Source organism: Seriola aureovittata, chromosome 9 (genome assembly GCF_021018895.1).
Source record: "Seriola aureovittata isolate HTS-2021-v1 ecotype China chromosome 9, ASM2101889v1, whole genome shotgun sequence".
NCBI lineage: Eukaryota > Metazoa > Chordata > Actinopteri > Carangiformes > Carangidae > Seriola > Seriola aureovittata.
The window spans coordinates 18,915,444-18,940,830 of NC_079372.1; the positions used below are offsets into that span (position 1 = coordinate 18,915,444).

General features: G+C 42.7%; 2 protein-coding genes across 9 annotated transcripts in view; both read right to left on the reverse strand.

Moving 5' to 3' along the window:
- The window catches only part of LOC130174893 (potassium voltage-gated channel subfamily KQT member 2-like), a 49,228-nt gene extending 42,952 nt beyond the window's left edge, over positions 1-6,276 (reverse strand). For 2 of the 7 annotated variants that reach the window (XM_056385135.1, XM_056385133.1), the window contains exon 1: positions 5,348-6,272. In XM_056385135.1, coding sequence (XP_056241110.1) covers positions 5,348-5,646 — 299 coding nt within the window. In that variant the 5' untranslated portion in view covers positions 5,647-6,272. Of the gene's footprint in view, positions 1-5,347 lie in introns of all 7 variants that reach the window. The other 5 variants (XM_056385131.1, XM_056385129.1, XM_056385132.1 and 2 more) reach the window with 3 other exon arrangements.
- A 195-nt stretch (positions 6,277-6,471) lies between these two features.
- Positions 6,472-25,387, reverse strand: part of prex1 (phosphatidylinositol-3,4,5-trisphosphate-dependent Rac exchange factor 1) — an 83,238-nt gene continuing 64,322 nt past the window's right edge. Inside the window, exons 25-41 of one of the 2 annotated variants that reach the window (XM_056385127.1) lie at positions 23,604-23,889; positions 22,659-22,874; positions 19,430-19,518; positions 18,732-18,814; positions 17,797-17,887; positions 17,533-17,661; positions 17,366-17,407; positions 16,155-16,372; positions 15,808-15,910; positions 13,250-13,393; positions 12,238-12,352; positions 11,524-11,590; positions 11,329-11,373; positions 10,128-10,303; positions 9,881-9,983; positions 8,811-8,878; positions 6,472-8,694 (exon numbers count right to left, since the gene is read on the reverse strand). In XM_056385127.1, coding sequence (XP_056241102.1) covers positions 8,652-8,694; positions 8,811-8,878; positions 9,881-9,983; positions 10,128-10,303; positions 11,329-11,373; positions 11,524-11,590; positions 12,238-12,352; positions 13,250-13,393; positions 15,808-15,910; positions 16,155-16,372; positions 17,366-17,407; positions 17,533-17,661; positions 17,797-17,887; positions 18,732-18,814; positions 19,430-19,518; positions 22,659-22,874; positions 23,604-23,889 — 2,018 coding nt within the window. In that variant the 3' untranslated portion in view covers positions 6,472-8,651. The remainder of the gene's footprint in view (positions 8,695-8,810; positions 8,879-9,880; positions 9,984-10,127; positions 10,304-11,328; positions 11,374-11,523; positions 11,591-12,237; positions 12,353-13,249; positions 13,394-15,807; positions 15,911-16,154; positions 16,373-17,365; positions 17,408-17,532; positions 17,662-17,796; positions 17,888-18,731; positions 18,815-19,429; positions 19,519-22,658; positions 22,875-23,603; positions 23,890-25,387) is intronic. The other variant, XM_056385128.1, reaches the window with a different exon arrangement.

Here is a 25,387-nt window from a genome sequence, read left to right on the forward strand (position 1 = left end):
TAGGACATATACAGTATGTAAATAGTGGATATATATGTGCATGTCTTGTAATTGTTTGCTATTGGTTGCAAACAGAAGCTGATGTGTATCTCCACCAATCTGTGTTCATTTTGTTCTTGTTCTATAAAAAGTTTACCCTGACTCTGTGTTGTTGGGACAAGGAGTGATTTGTGTGAGCCTCGCCCCCTTGTTGATCAGTAATTGTCGTTTTTATTAATTGCTGGGTTGATCAGTGTCTGTGCTTTCATTTCTGTGTTTGTGTTTCGGCAGAAAATCCACCACAAGATGACAAGACACACACCTGCACGCCAAATACAACCAGCAGATAAAAGTATATTCCAAAAATGTTGAAGTATTCCTTTAACTACATGCACAACATTTTCAATTTATATCTTCAATCAACTGATCCTGTTAAATTTCCAGTAGGATATTGATCTATTGTTATTTTACTGATACTAAACCATTTCCCAACAGTAAAAGGATCAGCTGTTTCCATGTCAGGTGGATAAATGGATGTTTCAGCTATTAACAGTAACATTCACATATCAATAAACACACACATGACTGTAGAGCTCTATTTTTACATCGTCTCATATGGGTTACCACCTCTGTCCCTGATCAAAACTCATGCAGCTGACACACACACACACACACACAAACACACACACACATCCACTTGTTGCCAGAGATGTCCAGACAACATCAGTGGGGCCGTGGCTATTGATCAATCAAGTTGAGGGTGGGGGCTGTTGTTGGAAGGAGAGAGGCCTGCATTTCCTCCTAAGCTGCAGAGAAAGAAACATTGATTTGCCCCTCTCAGCACAACATTGCCTACCCAGACATACTCATCACGCTAAATTTAGACTGCGATGAACTGGAGGAGAGCAAATAAGGAAGAAAGGATTTTCACAAAGCAAATAGTGCCAGCGACGACCATGTGCCAGCACTGCAGCGTCCTCTCTGTGCTGCTCTTTCGCGGGGTGTCTGAGGGTGACGATGACTTTCTGGTGCGCTCATCTCGCATAAATACATACATGAGTGACACTGCTATTGTAGCTACCTGCTGTTATTGTGTTCCTTATGAGCCAGCGGGTACCTTGATGTGCACGCAGCTGTTACTGAGAAATAATAAAGAGGTTTTTTTTTTCCTGTTGTGGAAACAGAAATCTGTACTTTGTGTATATTCCCTCTGCAATTAATTAAATGAACCAAGAAATAAAAATCTATCAAGCCTACGCTTGGGGGGGGGGGGGGGGGGGGGTCTGCCAAGTGAGAGCTATATCAGCAAATAATGTAATACACAATGCTGTTGGAAGCCAGTTAGAGCAAAATCCATTAAAAAAAGATTTAAGTCGTCATGTGGTTGAAATGCAAAATGTAAAGGCCTGAATTTTGGATAAGAATTTTATTTGGTTTAATATTGACAAAACAGAGGAGTGGTGCCACATCAAGACACTTTTATTTATATAGTCAAACTCAAAAACAAGCCTCAGAGAGCTTTACAGTCTGTACATATATATTCAGTTACAGAGAAATGCACAAACAAGAAATCTGTGAACACAACTCCAACAGATTATCATCATTTTAAATTGACAGTCGCACATCCAGCAAATACAGAGCAAACATGAGTGTTCATTTGGAGACGTGTTTGTGTTCAACCTGATGAATGTGGTTAAATGAAACTTCCCCTACAGAAAAAACACATGAATTTCACGTGTTGGAACACATGCTGGCACATGGGAGATGTGGTTTTGGAACATTTTTGGGGTGTGTGAGAAGTAAATTCCAATGTGAAACCTATGTACATAGTTTGTTTTCGTTTTTTTGCATGTTTGTCAGTACTCACATTAATGCACTTGTTGTAATTGGTGAAAATCTGCAGTATTTGTGACATGTTATAACCTGTGGTAACATGTTTTCCGCAGGTGAGCTACATGGTGCCACATGCTGCATGTGATCAAATGTTCACGTGTTTTTTCTGTAAGGGTTACACTGCAGACAGGTCAATGAAAACAATGAGAAGAAAGGTGGTGAGTTTGATACTACATGTGCAAACGAGTCTTCATCAACGACATTTCAAAGTGAACTGACTTCACTGAGTCACTGATCAAATAAGTAGCTTCTAGCGATGGAGCGTTATTTTCTAGCTTCATTACTTTCATATTCAAAGCACATTAAGAGGCTGCAAAAGCCACAGGATCAATCATATATTTATAAGATTGTTTCTGTGGCTTTCAAAACAACCAGAACCTGATAGAGAACATTCAGCAAACTGACTCCTCACAGTAATATTTATCCAACATTAGCAACCACAAGCTAACTTGTCAGTGTTGAACTCACAAGAGGTCGAGCTCTTGCTTCAACATCACGAGATCTGACATTAATATATATTACATAATATCAGTAATATCAGTGGGACACCATCCAGTCCAAGCCATAGCCCACCCACAGGACTCAGACTTCCACCTCCTCAAAGCTTCTCCTGAAACAGACCACTCCATCACATCTCAGCAGCTGGGCAGCCATCACCTGTCTGCTACTGTCCTTCGCCTTATTTCTCTCTTCCCCAGTTTGTTTTGGGCAGGCCAGCTCAGCAGAAGAAGAGTGAATAACTGCACCAAATCCTCGGCCTGTCTCCCTGCATCACTTTCAGAAAGTTTAACACAAGATTTGTTTTTCTTTTTTCACAGACTGATCGTCTTCTGCTGTGATATTCCTGTTCCTGTTTTCCACTGTGACACATTTTGTCATCTTACAGCTGCAGAGGCCTTTCAAGTTTCTCAGCTGCTGCTTCCTGGGGGGGAGACTGAACAAAGCCTTTGTTAGACTTCAAAATGTTGAAACCCAGTTGCAGGGACCTGCATTTTACAAGATGCTGAATATTTACATCCTTGACTGGAGATTAACACAGTGAAAAACGAGGATCACTGTGTCTCTCCCCTTTAACTGATGTTGGACCGGAGACAGAACTGGGGAGGAAGGGCGGCCTTGGGCTCAGACATCTCAGACAAAGATGGAGAAAAAGAGCAGGTGAGAGAGAGACATGGAGGCAGCAAGACGGAGAGTACTCTGTATATAGGTACTCGTGTTCCACATATCGATCATTCACACATGCATTACAAACGAGGGCCATGGAACAAAACACCCGCCTAACATTTCCACAGGAAACCCATCACAAAAAAAACAAGAAATAGCTGCTGTCTGAGCGTGAGCACGTTGAGGTTTTTTTTTCTTTTCCTTGCAAAGCTTGTCTTCCTCGGTTCAAGGTAACGGTATCGATGTGTTTGCCAAAAGCTGTCTTTTGGAGCGGAGATAAGGAGGAGAATGAAGGAGAAGGGGGATGATTTGACTGAAGTCAGCACATGATAGTTTTATAAATCAGCTGGCTGGAAGTAAAAAGAGTTGGGATATTAAATGAAGTGTGGTGACGATGAATAATGTATAGAACAGGCAAGTGGAATAGAGGCAGAGTCGTGGTTACTCTGCACAGATGCTCCTCATGCAGACTGGATGTTAAACAGTGAACTTTGTGTGGATCTGCTTTAATCATTAATCATCAAGATTTCTGGGTATTAACGCAGAGTTGTCACTAATTTATATCTCGCTTTCCAGAGGATTCTGATTTTAGACAGCACATAAGCCACTGACCCTCTTCTAACTAGGTTGCCTGGAGTAGTTTGGCTCCAAATGCTTTATTATCCTCCAAAAGAACAACAACATCCCTTCTTCCTTGCACTAGATTCAGCCATGAAGAAAGCAGCACTGCCTCCTCAGTGACGCCGGTCAATGAAGACCTTCCAAAACGCATCACAAATGGCAAAGAAGGGGTTTTTATCTGGCTGCTGTAGTATTCAGTTAATATTTCAAAAGCACCCCGAGGGGCCTGTGTATATGTGTGTGTGTGTGTGTGTGTGTGTGTGTGTGTGTGTGTGTGGTTTCATGTTAAAGCGCAGGCTTACTCCTGGGCATCCAGATGTCTCAGGGGAGTCGATACAGTGTGCACAGTGAATTCCTTAATGCTGTGGCAATTTCAGCTCCTCAGTATCGAGCACGCAGCATCACTGAACCAGACGGACTCGGGCAAACGACCACCCTCACTTTACCCACCTTTCATTTTGAAAAGAAAAGAGCTTCTAGAGTCGTAGGGCTAACACCTGTAATTACTGTAATTGCTACCTTTCATCTTGATATGATGCACAAAACGGCAGCAGGTTACATGTGTTTGTTGCTTTTTTTACACATAAAGGTCAGTTTACTAGTGAAGGGGAGAATGGGCTGAGCAGGATCTTGTGGCTGTGGAGGAGCTTCATCAACTCAGAAAATATAATGCTAATGGATGACTGCACTTTTTTTTTTTTTTTTGCTCAATATCTTTATTGGACTTTTTAACACACACAAAAAAAATCCAAAAACAGGCCAGACAGTATCAGAAGGGAGGGCTGTGCCATACTCCAGAGATCACATCCCCTTCCCATAGACGACACATTTTGAAGAGAAGGTTGTGGCAGGGAGGGTCTGACATACAGATACCATTGGTATTATGGAAAATGTCTCTCAACCAACTTTATGAAAGTGCATTACTGAATTGCTGCAGCTGCCCTTTAATATGTAGGAATTCATGGTTGCCCGCCTCACTGCTGACCACTCCATTCCACCAGAGGGTCACAGATCATCAACCAGCACATTTATGATGGCATCACCGGAGTCTACAAACGCTCCCAGACTGTCTAGTCACCGGCTGTAGTATCCAGAACACTCCCTTTGCCTGCCTGCAAACATACACACACACACACACACACACACACACACACACACACACACACAGGCTATACAGTGTGCATGTAGTAGAGTCCACATCACTGAGACTGCAACGTTAATTAGTGAAAGTAGTGACGCGGCGCGGAGCTGTCCACACACCACGGTGCTGAAACCCAATCCTGCCGCAACATATGGCAACTAACTCCAATCAAAGAGAAACAACAGTGCGTGAAACACAGACCGGAGGAATGTCCGACATCATGAAAATCCATCCACCATAACGTCAGTACGACATAAGCGTGTCGCAATAGCCGATATGAAGAGTTAAAGCAGGAGTTCTGCAGGTGAAGTGACACCCCTCCTATGATCAGGCTACAGCAGCCTGGCAGCATGACAACATTTAACCCTCCACTGCGCCATGCGAACATGATCATCAATGTGGAAAGAGACACACGACAAGCCGCAAAACTCCGAATCATGACTCGAATCATGCAGTGTGTGTGCGTGTGTGTTTGTGTGTGTGCTGCCAAAGCAAAAGGCCATAATGACAGAATCAAACATACTTGGTTGAAGCGCGGACATCACTTACACATAAGCGTGGTAGATGAACGCCCATCCCCGCGGTCTCTCCAGCGCATTATAGAGGAAATTCTGTAGTTTCCGATAGCTGGCGTTTTTCTTCGACGGTCTGGGTCTCCCGGCGGAGATGCTGGACCTCGGTCTGCAGAGGATGCTGCTCCGCTTGGTGCTTTCCGAGCCCGCAATGAGTAGCGCCCCATCCCTGCTGGATTCAGGAGCCCCCGGGTCCAATCCAACAAACCCGACTTTGTGCTTCTTCTCTCCGGCTTGAGTTGGGTAAACCCCGCCGTTGAGAGATTTCTGCACCATTCTAAAGTCGAGACGACTCTAACGAGGAGTTGTCCGTGCCCTTGCCGCGGGGATGCATCACCGGTGCTGAGGGGTGTGTGCTGGTGGTGAATGCAGTCGGTGTCGGTCCCCCTAGAAAACCAATTGCAATATCCACGCGAAACTGCACAGTGTATGGTTTTACATTAGCCCCTTCCGGCCATTTGACAGACACAGCAGGGATGGAAATGCTCATAAATTTCACTCCAGTCTAATCACGTTATAGCAATCAGCAAATTAGAGGTGATCTGCAGCCATTTAATGATCCATAATTAACCTCTAAAGTTAAAGTAACAATGACCAATACAGGCAGCCTCGTTCTGGTGCAATAACATCTGATCCGGTTTGTTAATCTGGAGCTTTCTGATTGGGAGATGATCATCACTGTGTTTTGGGGAAATTACCATGTCATGCATCTAAAGAAATTACCCTGAGATAACCTCTGCACTCAATTCCAGCCCCAAAAGAGAAGCTGCAAGGAAGGCTTTCAATTTGATGATGCATGTTCATGCAATATTCATATGTGCAGCTTTCTTCAGTCAGGGTAATGGACACCTAAGACTATGTCAAGCTGTGTTTTTAAGGTCTGTATTATCTGACTGAACACACGCGCACACACACACACACACACACACACACACACACACAGACACACACGCGCGCGCACTCACACGTCTCCTGCCACTATCTGAAAGCAGGAAGATTACGAGATAAATGGGAGGCAAAGGTCCTCACTAGATGGAAACCACTTTTTATGCTGGACATCACGTCTTCACGTCGATCAACAACACTGCTGCTACACTGAAAAACGTTGTCATACTGTGAAGATTTTATTTACTAGCTTGTTAAGATTGCATTTACAATGATCATTTTTAGAAAGATTCCAACAAAGATGCTTTGTACAGTTATTTTCAAGCAACATAAAATTGCAAATAAAGTATATACAGTCAGGAAACATTAGAATAATGTAAATAAATGTGTAATCAGTGACATCTTTGTCCAGCTACACCAACATGCTGCAGTCATTAGCTAATTCAAACTGGTGACACACACTTAAGACCAGCAGTTTATACAATGTACAGTAAGAGCAAATTTGATATGGGACATGATGATAATGCAATTATCCACTCGGTCTTATGTGTCAGGCAGTGGATATAAATCTACATCGGCCATGCTACTGCCAGGGGATGTGCAGGGACTATTCCAACATGCTCATTTGGAACCAGACTGCTTTTAAATAAATAAAAAGGACTAAGTCATCTGCCTAATGAATGCAGCATGTCAAGGAAGATTCTTGAAATGCATTTAAAACATTTTTTCTTTAAACCAGTCAAATACTACGAGTCGTCAGTGAGGTTACACTCAGCAAAGAGAAAAAAAAAAAACTTCTCTTCAAATGCACAATAACCAATACAAAATGTTTTATATACTATATTATTTCCATAAAAATAATGCATTTTAATTTATCGCATTACTCTGCTGCCATAAGACATATCCTATTTTCTTCCTCTGACATAGTTACAGTTTATATGTACAAGAAATTAAAATCTTCAGCAAAATAATGTTACAATGATTAAGTCCCGGAAAGATCCCTTTGTTTACATCACCTGCAAACTGCTTACAGTACGTTTTGCTAACACTGCGACTTGTACGGACCAATCATTGTGCTTCTTTTATTACCTACAGTAAATACGACAGACCCGAGACAACATAAAAGCCAATTTAAAAATCAACACAATGTCTTAGTTAACAGAAGGCGATCCTTCAACTAGTACATTTCCATTAATATATTAATAATTTAACAATGATTCAATATCCCAACCTGGCTGCTTGTTGACAAACAATCAGCCCTGTATAGTTTGTTTTTAGCTTCCTTTGTCCTGATTCTGATTAGCTAGCTTCTGTTCATCCTTCCTCCCTTGCACTCCCTGAAGATTTCCTGATGTAATCAAATTCTATAGACATAAATAAAAATGAAGTACACAAGCAGTTGCATCTAAAAAAAAAAAAAAAAAAAAGGCATGCCATTGGTCCTTTAAATACTGTTCAATATGTAGGCTGGAATGCTTTTTAGATTCTTTAATACCTGATATAGAATAAGTGAGGGATAAAAACACTCCTTCCAGACACAATAAATAACTATCCTTCATATAGTGCAGTAATACAGTACTCACACTAAAACCTACAGTAATTGCACAGTAACCACATGCAACGGGCTGAGGAAAGAGCAGCCCTGTCTCTCATCCGTCTTTTTTTTTTATCCGTCCCTCAATCCCTACTTCCATCTCTCTGTCTACTCTTTGACTTTCGGCATCTATCCAATCTGCGATCACACATGAATACCAGGGTATCCAAGTATTCCACTTCACTTGGGGTCCAAACACTGAGCCCTGGGGAACACCTGCCCACACAGAGAAAGACACAGCTTTCTGGACTTGCAGTCCAAGGCAAAATGGAAAACTTCTGCATTTAGGACAACAGTCAGCTACAGGTAGTTTGGTTAATCCAGTTAATAATAAGAGCTCCGTTATGAGCGTAACTGCTGTGGATGTTGTCGTTGTGAGGCCTCAAACTGACATCTTTCACTTACATTGTGAATATTTCACATCAGTTGTCAAGTCATTCATGTCAGATATGATGTGTAGACAGCCAAAACAGTAATACTTCTATCCGGGTTGTTTCCCAGTACAACAGTACATGACTAGCCTTGCGCTTCAGGCTGCGTCAGGTGCTCCCAAGTAACTGACATTAGTCATCTGTACAGTCTTGTTTAGTCTGTGCATTGCACTGAAGTCTCTAGTGGTATCCATGCTGGAATGATCCCTGTGTAACTGAGGCAGCGAGGGGGGCAAGGGTCTGTCCATCAGCAGTGTCTCTCGGAGGAAATCCGGTGAGACTTGCCCTCTTTTGTAACCGTCGTCTCTCATCACATCTTCCTCTTCCACATTCACCCTCTCTCTGATGATCTCTCTGAAGTGACGCTTTTCTTAGAGTTCTCCATCTGAGGGCGGCAAACACAGCTTGAAGAGCCTGTTGAAAAAGAAAAAAAAAAAGAAATTCAGATGAGAGGATCCGGCTCGTCTAAGGCTGTAAATTGTACTGAAGGCAGGGCAGAGGTGCCTGCTGGAAGTGGATTTATACAATACCTTGGGGCTGATGGAGGCATCTGGTCCATTACCTTGAGATTTTTTGCAGAGAGCTCAACTCTTGCTCCCTGGTGGAGGAGAGAACGTATGTTATAAGCTCCATTCACAGTGTAGTTAGTTCAATTACCCTCATTAAATAAACATCAAAAAATTTACAATGTGCAGAAATACTGCACAAACTATTCTTTATATCAGTGATTCCCAACCTTTTCCAACTCATGTCCCACTTGAAAATCTCAAAAATGCTGGCAGGCCACATCCAACCACATCACAATACGGAGGCCAAATAATGCCTTTTCAGAGCCCTTTTTATTTTAATGATAACGATCAAACATTCAGGACAAAAGGGTGAAAGCAGGGGAAGCTCAATTTTTCTTTTTTGTTTGACATGGGAGAGATCACTTGTCGATAGATCACTTGTTTTTCAACTTTTTCAGGTTTTCAAAGATCAAAAACATAATTCATATATATATAGATATATATATATATCTATATATATATATCTATATATATAGAAATAGATATATATATATATCTATATATATAGATATATCCTTTGACCAAAATTGTGCCAGAAACATACAGTTATTAATATTGTGACACTGATTTCAACCATATTGCACAGCCTTAATTCTTACTAAAATAATTTCTTCTCATATAGATACACACTCACTGGCCACTTTATATGGCACACTTAATGCAGTCTAATGCAAACTAATACAACTGTTCTGCCATTAATTCTTTGACAAAATCTTTTTTTTTTTACATTGTCATGGAGGTGTCAGTTTAATTATATGTGTTAGCATTAGCAGGTTAGTGGTGGTGCTGCAGGACATGCGGAGGTGATTCTACTTTGCCCTCTCAACATAAAACACCACCTTTAACTATGACCTCAGTAATAAACACGTAACTGAATTTGGACATTTCTGACAATGTTTACATTATAATCTTCATAAAGGCAAAATTTATGGCAGAGCTGTTGTACTGAATTGTAATAGACTGACTGTATGTGAAACGACGCTACACTTGGTTCAGAGATATGACTCCATAAGGGACCCTCGCTCGTTTACCTGTTTACGCATAATGTCCATGGTCTGCATGATGCAGCGTGGAATGAGTCCGTGATTCCTGGCTAAGATCATCGCCTGCTCCAGTGTCACACTCAGGGTACATCTGCAAAGAGTGGAAAAAACCCAAAGTTTTTGAGATTCAGTGGTGCATGTCATCCCCTCTGCACTGTGTTAATCTTTATTCCAGCTGACAGTCCAGTGATACGACACAAGCAGTGTAATAATGTCTGTGTGTTGCCGGGCTGACCTCTGCATGCCTGTGCCACACATGGTGATGTGGCAGGCTCCCAGGCGGTTACACAGCTCAGAGGACACGCACAGCACGCTGACACCTGACGGGTGGCCGTGGGCACTCGGGCGCACGTTGATGTAGGACTGCATTATTCGACACAGGTCGTCCAGTGTGTTGAGGGGTCGCAGCAGCTGTGAGGGGGGAAACAAGTGAAGGTCGGAGAGGTTCAGTGGTTAAATGGACAGCTAACAAGATAATACAATACAATATCAGTACTGTGTCCATCTTACCAAGTCATTCAGACAAATACTGAGTGTTAAAATCTGCATTTTATAAAACCAAGTGGAGAATAAAGCAACTTCTTTCCTAAATAGTTTCACCAATTCTGTTTTGTTTATTCTCAAGACAAGTGACTAGGAAATAAAAAAGCAAAATATGCCAAGATAATCAAATCAATTCAATTTGTATCAGAAACAAGTGAAATTATCTCACACCACTTGATTTATTTTATGGTGCGTTCCAGTTGAACTGGGAAGTCGGAAAGATGGCCGCTCTGCGCCTCAACAGAAGTGTAAGCTGTCGTTATATACGGTTTATTAGCACTTCTATTGTGTGTTTCGTTAATTCAGTCGTACACACAGTAGAGTCCAACTTCCATCTGAGGACACGCTGCTACGGTGTGTGTATGCCCAAACTGCCACATAATAACATGTTGTTATCAACTGGCATCGCTAATAATAATAACAACAACAACAATAACAGGCTTCCAACTCGTTGCACTGGAACACTGTCAACGCGGGTGGGACATCATTCCCAGCTTCTCGTCATCCAACTTCCGAGGTCAATGGAACGCAGCGTCGATGCTCAGTTTTAGATTAAGTTGAGTAACTGACTTGTTAAGATGGTGCACCAGCAGAAACAGAATGAAAACCATCACAGATAAAAGAAAGAGGTTTAACTCTGTGCAGTCTTTCTTTTGAAAGACAATGAAAACCTGAGGAAACTATGTTCTATTTAGTTTTAATCACTGGGATCTATTGCAGCTACAGTCAGTTTGGGACACTAGAATTTCCTTTCTAGTCTAATCATCGCTGCAGTTCAAATGGAAACAGTTTATAATGCTGATGTGTTGAGGTTAGTTGGAGTTAATGGGAGGAGTCTTGACGAGCTAGTGGGGGGATTCCAGTGGAGGGAACAGGACACCAGTTCATCTTACTTTTGAAATGCTTGGTTGAAGGTCTCTAACTTCAAGGCCCAGTATCTGTGCTTGCATTTATATTCAGTCACAACATTATATACAAATGGACTTACAGTATGTTACAAGAACATGATATAAGCCTGTAATGTACACATTCTGTGAGCACAGCAAAAGCAGTAAATGGGGAACAAATCAGAGTAAGTGTATATTTACCTGGTCGATCTTCATGGCTGTGGTGTTTGAGTCAGTGGGGAGATTGGACTTCTCCAAATAGAAAGCCCTGTTGAGACACCAACATCTCTATTTCAGTTTTTAAATCTGGTTTGGAAACCTACAGATTTTTTTTCCCTCCTCCGACTCACTTTGTGCGAGAGCTGAGTCACCTAGCATCGAGAGCACTTCACGATATAGAATATGCATCTGCTACAGTACATATTTCATTTTTTATCGATGTTGCATGAGTCATTTCCTGGGAATCGGTGTGCACATATCAGAAATCATGACCCTCATAACAGGCTATTAATAAAACATGATTATGTTACAGGGCAATAATCAATAACAATCAAGGAAGACAATGAATCTAAATAAACACATACATGCTTATATGCATATACACACTTATTACAAACTGTCTGTAAAGACTCTCACTCCCAAATAACCTTGTTTAGGATTTAATATTTTATTATATGGGCAATATAGTGGATGTGGGACTTTTTTAAGGATAAGTCTGAATAAATGATACAGCTCTCACCTTGAAAAATTCTGGACCTTGAAAACAGTCAGACGTAAAGTAAAACAGCAATCTAAGCTCACTTTCTGCGTGCTTATGCAACACCATAGGGTGAACTCTCCCTTTAAGGTGAAATCTATCCAGAGTGCTAGTGAGTAAACCACTGGAGGGCTGTGATGCAGTGTAGCATAGAGTACCTGAGTCTGCGATAGTAGGCCTTGACCTTCTCTAGTGAGACCGCGTTGGTGCGCTGCTGGAACTCCTCCATGGCAGCATAGTCCTGCTGAGATACTCCCTCCGGACGCTCCAGCGCTGAGTAAAGCAGGCGGGGGGGCAATTAGTTCAACACTCACGGGCACACACTTCTATGATCACATTGTTTCATGCCCTTGAACTTTAACCCTCACTTCAAACCTCATCATTATCCCCCCACACGACGGTGAACCTAATTTTAATGTTAACTCTGAACACCAGATCCATCGAATCCAACCAACCTTAACCATAATCCTAACCTCGCCTCGAAAATAACATTTTATATAAATATTATTTTAGCCCAGAATCACCTTATTTTACATGATTTATTTAATCCATATGAGAGGACATGTTCATAGATATGACCACACACCCACATACACACACACACACTTCAGCAACTGCAATGTCACAAGGTGCCCCACACTTCTGCTCAACCTGTAGCCAAGACTCTCTCCAGTAGGTGGTGATGTTGATCCAAAGATCAGCACTACTGAATCTGTGTCGTAGCACTTTCTTCATAACTGAAGTACATGAGAACAATATGAGCTCTCTCGTCGAGTTAGTTTTCCGACTGGAGCTTGTATTTGGAAAATTAATGGCTATTTGGCAGACAGGTATGATGCATAATGGTATCTGCTCATACCGGCCCGACTGAGACTGATGGAGAACTAGAAGGAGCCTGGTGGAGTGTTTTAAATTGCCAATAGAAGGCTTCAGTCTAACTTAATAAAGGCACATCAAGGTTATCAGGAAATGTACATGTGTGAGAGGCTGCATAACGTATTTAGTGTATCCAAATGATCAATTCCACATAAATGATTTTGTGTTAAGACATCATCAATCGAGAACAAAAGTCCACCCTGTTTGCCACATGCTCAACAGCCTGGACCTATTCCCCAATTGGCAGTTTCCTCACTTCCCCCAGTCCCTCTGTCCCAGTCTGCCCAGTCTTACCCTTTGTGAAGAGGACGGTGTGGAGCTTCAGGCTGCCTCCGTTCTGCAACCGACTGGGCAGCTCACTGAAGTGACAGCTGTCCAGGTACAGGGTGACCCTCAGGGCCTGTCGGCTGCCCTCCACCTGGTAACACACCGGTGTGTCTGCAACACACACACACACACACACAGACAGGGGAGACGTTAACAAGACTTGTATTATACTTTTGGCTGTCTGAGCAACTCAATAAATAAACATGAGAAGTGTAAGGCGCTGTAGAGTTTGTTACCTTCAGATATTTTGTTAACGATGTCTACAGAGCGACAAATTCTGCATTAATAGTAGAGTAAGTGACAGTTAATTAATAGTGAAGATTTATAGTGAACACAAAAGTGCCTCTGCGTACTGTCCTCTGTGACTGGATGTGTATGAAAGTCTACACAAAAAATCTCACACTCTTATAGTGCAGGTTTCCAAATGTCATTAAAGACAGAACTGCTGCATTAGTGAGCACCATCCATCTTTTCAAATGTTTATTATGTTTTTCCTACAATGACTTCATAAAACCACAGTCACTGAAGTCGTATCAGAAGTTCAAACCCTCCAGAACTGAAGGTGGAGAGCTCACTGATTCTCCAGCCTTCGCTCTGCCGTGACACTGCCACACACAGTAATGACTGCACACACAGTAATGGAAAGAGTGACAAAAGTCTAGTTAAATATAACAGTAGCAGTTACCTGCAGATTAGTCACGTTAGGAAAATCAGCAGTACACATACTGTTATGTGTGTCAGCTGTTATTAGTGTAGCAGCACCTCCCAAACATCTTTTGTGTCCAAATGATTGTGCAGGATGAATTGACAAAGGTTGATCCTTGATATCATCATGTGCAGCAATGACATATGTTCTCTTTAGATATTTATGTTGTTGTCTGTCTGATGTTTTTTTAATCTTTTAAATATCATCATGCAACTAAAACAACTGCAGTTTAAAAGAATCTGTTCACACGGTACCTCTCGCACGCAGAGAAGTAACCTTTTCTAACTCTACGAACAACATGACTGGTAATGATTCATAAGTCTGACTCGTGCTGATTCCTCCTAACATTTTCCGACTGTGAGACATGAGCAGTTCTCAGAAAATGGAAAAGACGACCTTTACTGAGGGACCTCCAGGGTCAGCGCTCTTTCCTAGAGAACCCATCAAGCCGTAATCCTGTGGAATTGGCTGTGATGCTTCAGGCTGAACTCAGGGGCCATAGACTCCGCGGTGCTTACATGACTCCACCTAACCTATAGCTCCCAGCTTGCTGAAGATGCCATTAGTAAATCAATACTGTCCGATGGACGCCGCCGCCGCAAACCATCTGCTGGCGCTCCAGCAATCTGAGCTGAATATGCAACTTCAGGAAAGCAGTTAGGTTAAAGTGGAGAAGACAAGGTCTGCACTCTTTATCTTGACATGCCGGTCGCATGTAAAGAATATGACAGTGAGAGTCATTAGTTTGCATGTTTGTGCACAATATATGCATGTGCACTAAATACTTTCTGCTGCTGAGTGTGAACCTGGAATAGTAAATCCCTGCCTCATCCACAGCTTTGCCTCCTAAAATGAGAAGTGCATGTTGTGCGTTTCCTTTGAGCGGCAATCTCTGCTGGCCATATTGAGGCAGCTGAAAAGAGGACTGATTCAGGATGCGGTCGTCCTTTGTATCTGCTGGCTTTAAGGGCTTCTGGTCGCCTGCAGCACTTTCAGCGAATACAGATACTGAGGTTATTAGGAGGCACAAAGGTCTTAAACTTTATATACACGGCCATGTAAAGATTCTCACAGTGCACACTTTAAACAAGCCTCACTCTACTGCACCACATCACTGCGTTGAAATGCTTACTCTGAATTAAAATGTTACAACCTTGAGTGTTTTGGGAGGAGAGAAGCAAACGTTCATGCTTTTGGAGCACATTTTCATGCTCCAAAAGAATATCTCCCCGCTGCAGCACAGCCTACATGCTGATACAAGAATATAATATATGTGTGTTTAATTGTAATGCTCGAAACCGACCTGTGGCCCTTTGCTGCATCTCATCCTCTCTCTCTCTCTCTCTCTCTCTCTCTCTCTGAATTTCCTATCTCTCCTTCACTGTGGCTATCAAAATAAAGGAAAAAAAGGCCCAAAAAATAACTTTGTGTATATCTTTGGGTGTTTCCTCCACATATGCGCAAATGTTTCATGTGTCTCAGAGCAGCACTCAAGTTTAAATGAAGCCCTTCACAGCCCGACAGGAGCGACCGTGTTATCTGTGATAGACGGACAAAGAGGACTTTAAGAGACTACATGTTCTGTCCTTGTTTAAGATGATTTATGGAGCCATTATACTGTTGTTTTAGCTCCCTATTCAGTTTCTCCACTGCAAAGAAAATTAAATCTGCAGTGGCAAAATGACAATTTCACCCTCAATAGCTTCCATACATGCACATAATGGAACTCTTTTCAGAGTTGGTCAAACCATACAGCTGCTCATTAGCAGCAGTCTGGTTTGAATGGGCCAAGTCAGTCTTTGTTGATGGAGTCTCTTACTTGCGACTAGACACTCATCCTCCAGTTGCCTGAAGAACACAGTGACTTTGTCCAAGTCCAACAGGGCGGCCTTGGTGTCCTCCAGCATGGTCCGCTCCTCCTTCTGTCAGAGGAGAGAAAGACACCTCAGAGGTCGCACCAGGAGAGTTCTGGTGGTTGTGACGACAGCTGCGTGACTAGAAAGCCATAAAGACCCAGGAACGCACCACAAATGGATGGATGCAACCGGAGATGCAGACCATTACTGTGTTTGTTTAAAACTGTGTCAGGTAAGATTTTTATTTTTAAAAATACATAAATTAGAAACTCTGTTGGTCGTCAAATGGAAATATCAAACCCGTCCTCACCAGGTGTGGTGCCAGTGTGGACTGGAAGTGCAGTAGGACACCGATGACGGATATCTGCTCCAGCCACTTACGGCTGGTCTCCTTGCCGTCTTCCTGGTACTCGCCGGCGTTGTTGAAGCGCGACCGGAACGCCGCCAGCAGCTGCTCGGCCAGCGTGCACAGGGCGCCCGTCGCTGCCTGGCAGAAAATCACGTCCCGTCGCAGCTGCAGAGACGTGTCTGGTTTTGGGGAGTGGAGATAGGGAGATTTTGATGTCAAAGAATGATGGAGGGAGTTCGTCAGGACACAAAAGGGGGAGAAGTTATGGAGAGAAAATATGAAAATGGAGCGTTCAAAAAGATGAGAAGGTCAGCGGGCAGGAGAGGGAGACAGCCCGATCTCCCACTCTAACTTTCCTCATTACACATTTCTTGGACTTCCTCCAATACATATACTTTATTCCATTAGCCTGGATCCCCGGAGAGGATATCTCCCATTAACTAACACCATATGCCACCGAGCACAGTTCAAAGTGACTGGAGCATCATGTGCTTCCACACCAAACCTCTTTCTGTACAAACAAACTGAACAACTGGCCTCAACCTGGACATGATCCTGCTCTGGAAAATGAGAACATGGCAGACGTCTCCGTCTCTTTAGAATCATTTAATTACAGTGGAAACTAAGTAAATTTAAACATCTGCTTTATCTTTGCTAATGAAGCAGACGTGATGAAATTAAAACACACTTGATATAGGACTATTATAGTCACTGTTCACTGTTAATGTAAACATGGACGCGCACTTTTTCAAAGCTAATGTTACAACATGAAAGAAATACAGAGAATAACACGAAAACCTCATTAAATGGTGAAAAATTCCACAGACACTGGATTCTTGACATTTTAAATAAATCATTTTTAAAAATCTAATCATCTTTGAAGATGTTTTTCAGGACCTGCAGATGTAGAACTGGCTGTAATTTCACATGATGGATGATTTCATTTGCAAAAGGAGAGAAAACTGTTGGAATCATTTTTAAATACTCCAGTTATGAGACCTTTCCAGCTGCCGGAGACCGAGTTCTGCTGAGTGATTGCGTGGCCAGCTCTGACATCTCTTCGGGTAAATTTCTGGAGAATTAGAGCCAGGGTTTTATCTAGTTTGATTATCTGCCTCCAGCTGGCTCTAAGTGTGAACTGCTTTGTGTCTAATAGTCACATATTACTCTACCTGTGCACTTGAGCAGAGCCAGGAGAAGCTGGTTCTTTCCATCTGTGGAGGTAGAAGGAAAACAAGATGGAGTGACTGATTGTAACTGTATACGACCACATGGTAGGAGTGTGTGTGTGTGTGTGTGTGTGTGTGTGTGTGTGTGTGTGTGTGTGTGCTCCACTAACCGTCCACAAATCTCTGCAGGCTCTCCACCAGCGTTTTGATAGAGTTGGGCAGGTTCCAAGGGTCCTCCTGGATGTTCTTCTGGATAATGTAACGACAACGAAGCGTCCAGTCTTCTGTTTGACGAAACTCTGTTCACATAAAACCCAGGAAATGTGTGAGTGTGTGTTGTGTAACAGTTCTATTAACAGAAACGTGTCGACACGCCCTTTCACCTTTCAAGCAGCAAACACAAACACACACACATAAACAAATACAGCATGTACCTGGTTGGCTGTGGTCTGAGTAAAAGTGCTTGGTCTCCTCACAGGCCTTGGTCATGACAGGTCCTTTGAGGAGGCTGTTGATGGAATCAACCTTTGTGTAATAATCAAAGCAAACACACACACACACACACAGAAAGATCGTCAGGTAATCAATCAATATTACATCCCTTATATTCTGCACACATTTCCTTCCTTTCTTCTACCAGCTCCCTAATTTCTTCCTGTGTCATTCAAACACACACTCACACATGACTCTGTAGTAACGTCTGGCATGGGTCTGTCAGCATTAAAAACAACAAGGCTTGTGTTTGTAAGCCCCCATAGCTGCTGTTTCCATGTGGAAAAAACTATAGCAGCCAAAGAGGGGGCACCCCACGTGGAGTCAAACAACATCAAATGCTGGTAAGATGAGAAGAAAAGAGGTATTGGTGTCTTTAACTGAATCAACATATTGGTGAAAGCTTGTGTGTATTTGTGTGTGTGTGTGTGTGTGTGTGTGTGTGTGTGTGTGAGAGAAAGAGAGAGAGAGATAGAGAGAGGAGAAAGAGGGGAAGGTGGGGGAAAGAGAAGAAAAGAAAGAAAGGAAGTCAAGCGAAAGATGAGAGAGAGCCCCGGGATCCTGAGCAGAGGACAGAGAGAGAGCTGCATGAGGTAACTCAGCCCAGATGTTGACTGATTACTATCACAATCATCTGTCCCACATGGTTAACGCTGACGTGTGTGTGTGAGTGTGTGTGAGTGTGTGTGAGTGTGTGTGTGTGTGTGTGGTGTGTGTGTGTGTGTGTGTGTGTGTGTTCTTCACTATCTTTCAGTTTTACATCTTCTGGCTGTGTTTAAACTCCAGTAACATTAGATGATCCACATTTCTTCTTTTGTGAATAAAGATTTTGAAGAAGAAATTCAGCTTTTACTCCAGACTGAACCCTGGAACTTACCTGGTTGAAAAGGTGCTCGAGGCAGCCGTGCAGCTTGTCCTGTTTGTCTGAGGGAATCCTCATGTCACACGGCAGCTCATCCCCTACCAGCCAAACAAACAAAAAAAACAAAAAAACAAAACAAAACGTTGAGGAGAGATCACACTCTTGGACATCGGCGTTTGTTGCACATATTAAACAAGTTAATGTAAATCCTGATGCATCAAATTAGAGAGTATTCATTTCACCACAGACTCATTGTGGGCTGTTTGTGACGTCAGACTAATAAAGACGATGTGATAAACAACAGTGGTCACATACTTGGCTCACTGCACAAAAAATGCGGCTGTGGGGGTTATGAAATGTTGTGTCTAAAATATCTGACCACAGTGACCTCAAAGAGATGTCTACAGTGAAAGCATGACATTTCATCAACATTATCACAAAGTAAATCATCTGTTGTAACGCAAAACATCCATTATTTCTCGTCTCTGTTTGACACAGAGGAAGCATATGTTTGCCTCAGCCGAGCTTATGTTGTTTATGTTGAATTCACGTTGGACAATGACACATTTTATTCTCAAGCGCCTGATCTGAAATGATCGTTGTATCACTTGTAATCCAAATGTACTGAGACAAAACAACATGTAACTGCATAAACACTGAGACGTTTCCTGGATAAACAACATCAACAAAAAAAAAAAAAAAAAAGGATTTACCTGATCCCATCTCATCACTCCCCAGGTAGGAGCTGTTACTCCGCACGCTGGTGTAGGACAGGACCGAGTCTCTGTTGCTGTTGCATTCGCTGCGATGCACAAAACACACAAACAAACAAACAGTTAAAACGCGTCACACGGCCGAGGGTTCATTCCGCTCTTCGACCACAGAGGGGATTTGGAAAGCGGCGTCTTGTAATTATGCTGCCAAATAATCCCTCTGATTGTAAATGCCTTTTCTGATTTACAGTACGTGAGACCAAAGGTAATTAAATGTTTCTCACAGTAATAACCGCCTCTGGTTTACACAGAGAGGCATTCACTCAACTGTAGCTGCGTCAGACTCCAAAACATTTGACTGATGGTAAATATATACATTAGACTTTAAACTCTGAAATGGAGCTCACCTATATACACAGATACTTTTATAAACACATGCTCCGTTTCAGTGCTGCTGGTGTGTTACGGCGCAGTAACCAGGAGAACTTCTGCCTTCCTCGGACAGTTTTATAAAAAATTATTCTGGTCTGGTATTTATAGTCGTACGTCTACGTGAAACGACATGATTACCGGGAGCATGTGGAAGAATTATGTGGCTCAAATTATACGTCGCTTTAAGTGAGCGCGCTCGCGACTCCCCTCAGAGGAGCTCTGAATGATTCACAAGCGGAATTACCATGACAAACGGCCTACGAGCGACTACGAGCTACAAAACGACAACACCGGCTTTGTCTTCCTTTTACTACTATGCGGCTTGGCTGGATGACAAAGTGGGGGAGTCGGGGGTGGGTATCAACCTGCCGGGGTTTTTCTGCGGTCCCTAATGTGTGTGAATATGTGTTTGTGCTGGAAGGGAGGGAAACTGGCTGCACTGGAGCTGCTACAATTACAGGGAGAGAGTGAGTGTAGCCATCTTTTAGTAGTTTGGCTTGAATTCTTCACTGGCTTTTTACTCACAGACACACAATCATGCAAACACACCATCACACACTCACAGTAATATGTGTCTATGCACTAGCAAATCTAGACATGTTGTTTTCTTTGTCTGCTTTCCCTCTATCCCCCTCCTCTTATCATACTTCAATCCTCACATTGCTTTTATTTGTTGCCTAATATAAACACAATTCCCTCAGTCCCGACGGGCCCTGTACTATTCCCCTTCTGGCTCTCTGCTTCTGCTTGGGGAGTTGTGTTTTCCACCTGAATTCAGAGACATACACTCTGTCTGTCTGTCTGTCCCTCTCCCTCTCCCTCTCCCTCTCCCTCTCCCTCACACACACACACACACACACACACACACACACACACACACACACACACACACACACACACACACACACACACACACACACACACACACACAAGGCTGATTTCCAAATTTAGCCTCACACACCTCCTGCCAAAAGTGTGAGCACCACAGGGTGATGTATTCGCAGCTTGAAAATCAGGTGAGAATGCATTCATAAACACACATTGGGATCCCAATGAGCATCTCATTAACGGCTTCCTCTGAGGTTGCTTCTTTAATTGTAGCCATGTCCCATTTGCATTACGGCCTACTGCTAAAAACTAAAAATGCCAGCCCTCACTTGAATTTTTCAGTGTGGTGTTAATGGCCATATGCAATGCAATGCACAGTGAATGTAACTTGGTTTGAGATGTGTAGAATGCGTATTGGACTGATTTTGAGCACGCTCTTCTCTGAGGAAACAGAGGTGACGTACAGCACTCTCTGGCATGTTTAGCTAAGGAAGGAAGATCAATCACTTGAGATACATTCTGACGCCGGAAGTGAACTGCAATCCGTCTTAGCTGGATCTGGATCTGGATCTGGATACACTTTAGATAATCCTAGATGCCAGACAAAAGGTCTTAACAGGGCCATAAACACACACACATAGACTTTTGAGAGCCAACAGAGTTACAGATTTATGACGGACACAGTGTACCAGAGTTTGGAACGGACGCTACTTGACGATAATTTCTTCACACGCTCTGTTCTTTCTGTGTATTTCTGTCTTTGACCCCTTGTGTCTGTGTGTGTGTAGAAGCCAGTTTCTCCTGTCCTTGTTCTCACATTATGTTCCTCACAGGCTGTACTCGGCCCGTGACCTCCGACTGTTGAGCTCTGCTGTGGTCTGTCACCACCTCAGGCTTTAATGTCTGATTATCTCAGCAGGACACGCCACCCACCTCTAAAACACAGTAGCGCTTTTCATCACATCCAAAATTTCACAAGTGGGATGATTCATCAACGTTCACTATGCAGCTTTGTAGTGTTACCTTGAACAGAGTATTTTTTTTCCACTGGGCTTTAAAACCCTGACTAAACACCTCAGTGTGTGTATGTGTGTGTGTGTGTGTGTGTGTGTGCACCACACGTACAACAGCCAACATTTTCCTTTACATTTTATTGTGATGAGGTAGCTGCGTTTCACATGCCGTGGCCGGGTCTTAATGACAGAGTGGGTGAGGAGGCCGCGCCCCAAACATTTGGCTGTATTATACACCAGCCCACCACACCAACAACCAATAACTACATCTTAGTGGGTGGTGGAGGGTGGGGCTCAGTGGAGCACGGCCCAGTGAACCGTGCACACACACACACACTCTTTCTCTCACTCACACACACACACACACACACACACACACACACACACACACACACACACACACACACACACACACACACACACACACACACACACACACACACACAGAAACATCTGAATGAACTTGCAATAAGTAAATGACATAACCAGATCTGACCAAAACATTTTGAAGTAATTTTTAGCCCTCCATCTGGGTTAAGATGCCAACATCTGGAATGAGTTGTAGCCTCCGAAGGGGGGAAATGAGCAGCATTATAGGTTTGTGGAGTAACGAGGGAGTTCGAAGGTTGTTCGTGTTTTATAGAGTCCACAGTTAGAAATCTAGGTGTGAGACAAAGGTGTCCCATGTCTCCTTTCTTGTGTTTTATAAAGACGCTGCTATACCAGGTGAGTATGGATTTTTCCACCAGCACAAACAGTTAATTATAATTTATATCAGGCAGCTTATTGAGAAAAAAGGAACAACATTATTCTACATTATTAAATTCAAATGGATTCTTCTTTTATGAAGCTACTCAGGTCCCAGTTTCTAAGACTGAGAATTTTCCAGGTTGCATGTTACTTTCAATAACTTGAGTCTGTTTGATTCATTAGGGACACAGTCTTTGACCAGTTACCTGTAGGAGTCCCTGTAGCTCATTGTGTCGTGACCCGAGTCCTCCTGGTCCTCCTCGTTCACCTTGAAGCAGACTCTTTTAATACCACCTTGCTCCACTTTGTCCTGGTCGCAGCCGTCCTCGCAGGGGGCCAGAGATGGCTGACTTGGCTCGTAGACCGGAGGCTCGCCGCCTTCCCCCTGGAGCTGCGTGGGCTCGGTGATAGACGACAAGAGGCTAAAGAAAAAAGGAGTTTTATTCCAAACATGAGATATTTGTGCAGTATATTCTAAATATTTTTAAATGTATAAATGTCATTAGGGATATAAAGCATCTTGGAATCATCAGGACACTATTATTCTTATATTTATATTATAATACACTGTGCATAGACGCCTTCGCTACCAAACATCTATTCATTCACGCTGTCACACCCCTTCCTCGGCACGGACACACAATATGTGTCTCTTTCTCTTGATGTTATCCTGGCCTCACTCCCTGTTCCTGTACTGGGGCTCGGCCCGTAAATATTTTGGGCCTGAAGAATGTTCCTTTTGTAAATCCTCGGCTTTAAACAAGGCAAAGGGCAGACAGACAAAGACAGGCTGACGAACAGCCTCAGGAGGCTGCTGTGGGGATAACAGCGCCGAGCTTTTCATGCAGAGATCTCTAAATGTCACTGTGAAGGCTACGAAAATAGTCCACTCACATATAAACACCAGTGGAATGACAATATTTGATAACGTCACCAGAGTGTTAGAGCTAAAAATATTGTCTGAATGGATATGAGTAAACACTTTTCTTTTTATTTGATAGATGACACCTTTCAGTGGAGGTAGATATGAGAGATAAATATGGAATAGGCCGAAAGAAAAACAATAATATCCATATTTATATTTAAAAAAAAAGGTTTAAAGCTTTTCAGTTGTACAGGATCAATGTGTTTATATAAACTATAAGACTTACACATCGATCTGAGCGACGTACTGCCTCATTTCCCTCACAGCAACGTCCAGCCGGCTGTACAAGTGAATGTAGGCGTCCTGTGTCTCTGTGTCTTCCTGTTTGAGCAGGAAGCTCAGCCCGCCTTCTCCGTGGACACTGCGGCGACTGTCTGTCAATCCCTCGCCTCCGTCCACGGCCACATCCCCACCGCCATCCGCCTCGTCCCCTTCCAGGCCGGAACAGTTCCACGAGGGAGCTCCCATGCTGGTCACACAGTGTTGGGTGTGGGACATTGGGTTCAGTTGGGCTACAGAGGAGAGGAGAGGACAGGAGAGGAGATGAGGGGGAGGAGGAGGAGAGGAGAGGAGAGGAGAGGAGAGGAGGAGGAGAGGAGATAAACAACGTTAGCAGTGGCTAGATGAAAAAGATTTCACTCTGGCAATTATATCTACCCCAGATGTTCAAAGCCTATGAAGTAACTCTCTTGTCTGTTCTCCATTTGGACTTGATGAAAAAAGAAAAAACTTCTTATGCAACCGATACACACAGCGAGGGAAGGATGCAAAACTGTTTACTCGGGTTGAAAGCCAAACTAAGCTGCAATAACCTGACATCCTCTAAAACTGCAGACAAATTCTTGCAATTCTTCCAATGAGCCCAGAGTGTGTACTATTAGTAAACAACAAACACTAACATTAAGCAGAGAAACCCTGATTCATTTCATGTGCATTCCACACATTCTTTAAAAAAAACCCAGGGTATTGCACTGCAAGTGGAAATATTTTCGTCACCTCAGGTAACAATCCTCATAATTTTATTCTCTTTCTGACTGCAAAACTGAGGGCGAAAGGAGAAAACATCATCCCCATGACTGTCGGCAGATCACATACAGAAGAGCACCGAAGCCGAACGTCTCACCAGTGCAACTGCTGGGCAGATGTCTGACTGGCAGCTGGTGCTGAGAGGAAAGATGAGGACGAGGCATCCTGGAACAATGTGAGCAATGCTAACTGTCTGCTGTCTGTCTAGACAGCTGTGCTGCATTCTCATCTATGCTGAGGGAGGAGGGAGTTCAGCGGATAAGCCTCAAGACTCTTTATTAACATCAAGCTGCATCATAATTTACAGGCATGTAGTTCCTTTCTATCCTGGACCATTCTGCCCTCTGTTTTATTATTGGTGATGTTTATTGTTCTCATCATTGCACTCTTTACAAGAAGGCCGGTTGGTCCTCTCTACCTTTATTGGGAAATTACCTTCTTATATTAAGTCTCTCTTGGTCAGATCAGTTGGTACGCATCAAACTCGGTCACATGATTGGCTAACACTTGATGTACCTAAGGTTAACTCTAAATTTGGGAAGACTGCATTTGGATTGAATGCCCCAATTACACAGAATAAGCTACTGAGCACTTTAAAAATGTATAGTTTTATAAGTTATCCACATTTTGGAAACTTCCCAAAACAGAATGCAGTTGTTTAACCGATGAGATTTTTTTTTTATTTACTGGATGAATGGCATCGTATATGTTTTAAATTTTCCTTGTGAGTTATTTTTATTAAAACTTTGTAATTGTATTGTTAATTCTTTTTGGACTATCTGTTCATGAATTGTTTTTATTATGTTTTTATGCACATTCAGGTCTCTCTTGAAAATGACATTTCCATCTCAATGGGAATCACCTGAATAAATAAAGGTTAATAATAATAATAATGATAAAATCGGGGCATATAGATAGAAGCCAGGTTACTTCTTTTTGTATCTATGGAAAAAGCATTTTTAAGATGTTTTTCTCTCTTCTTGA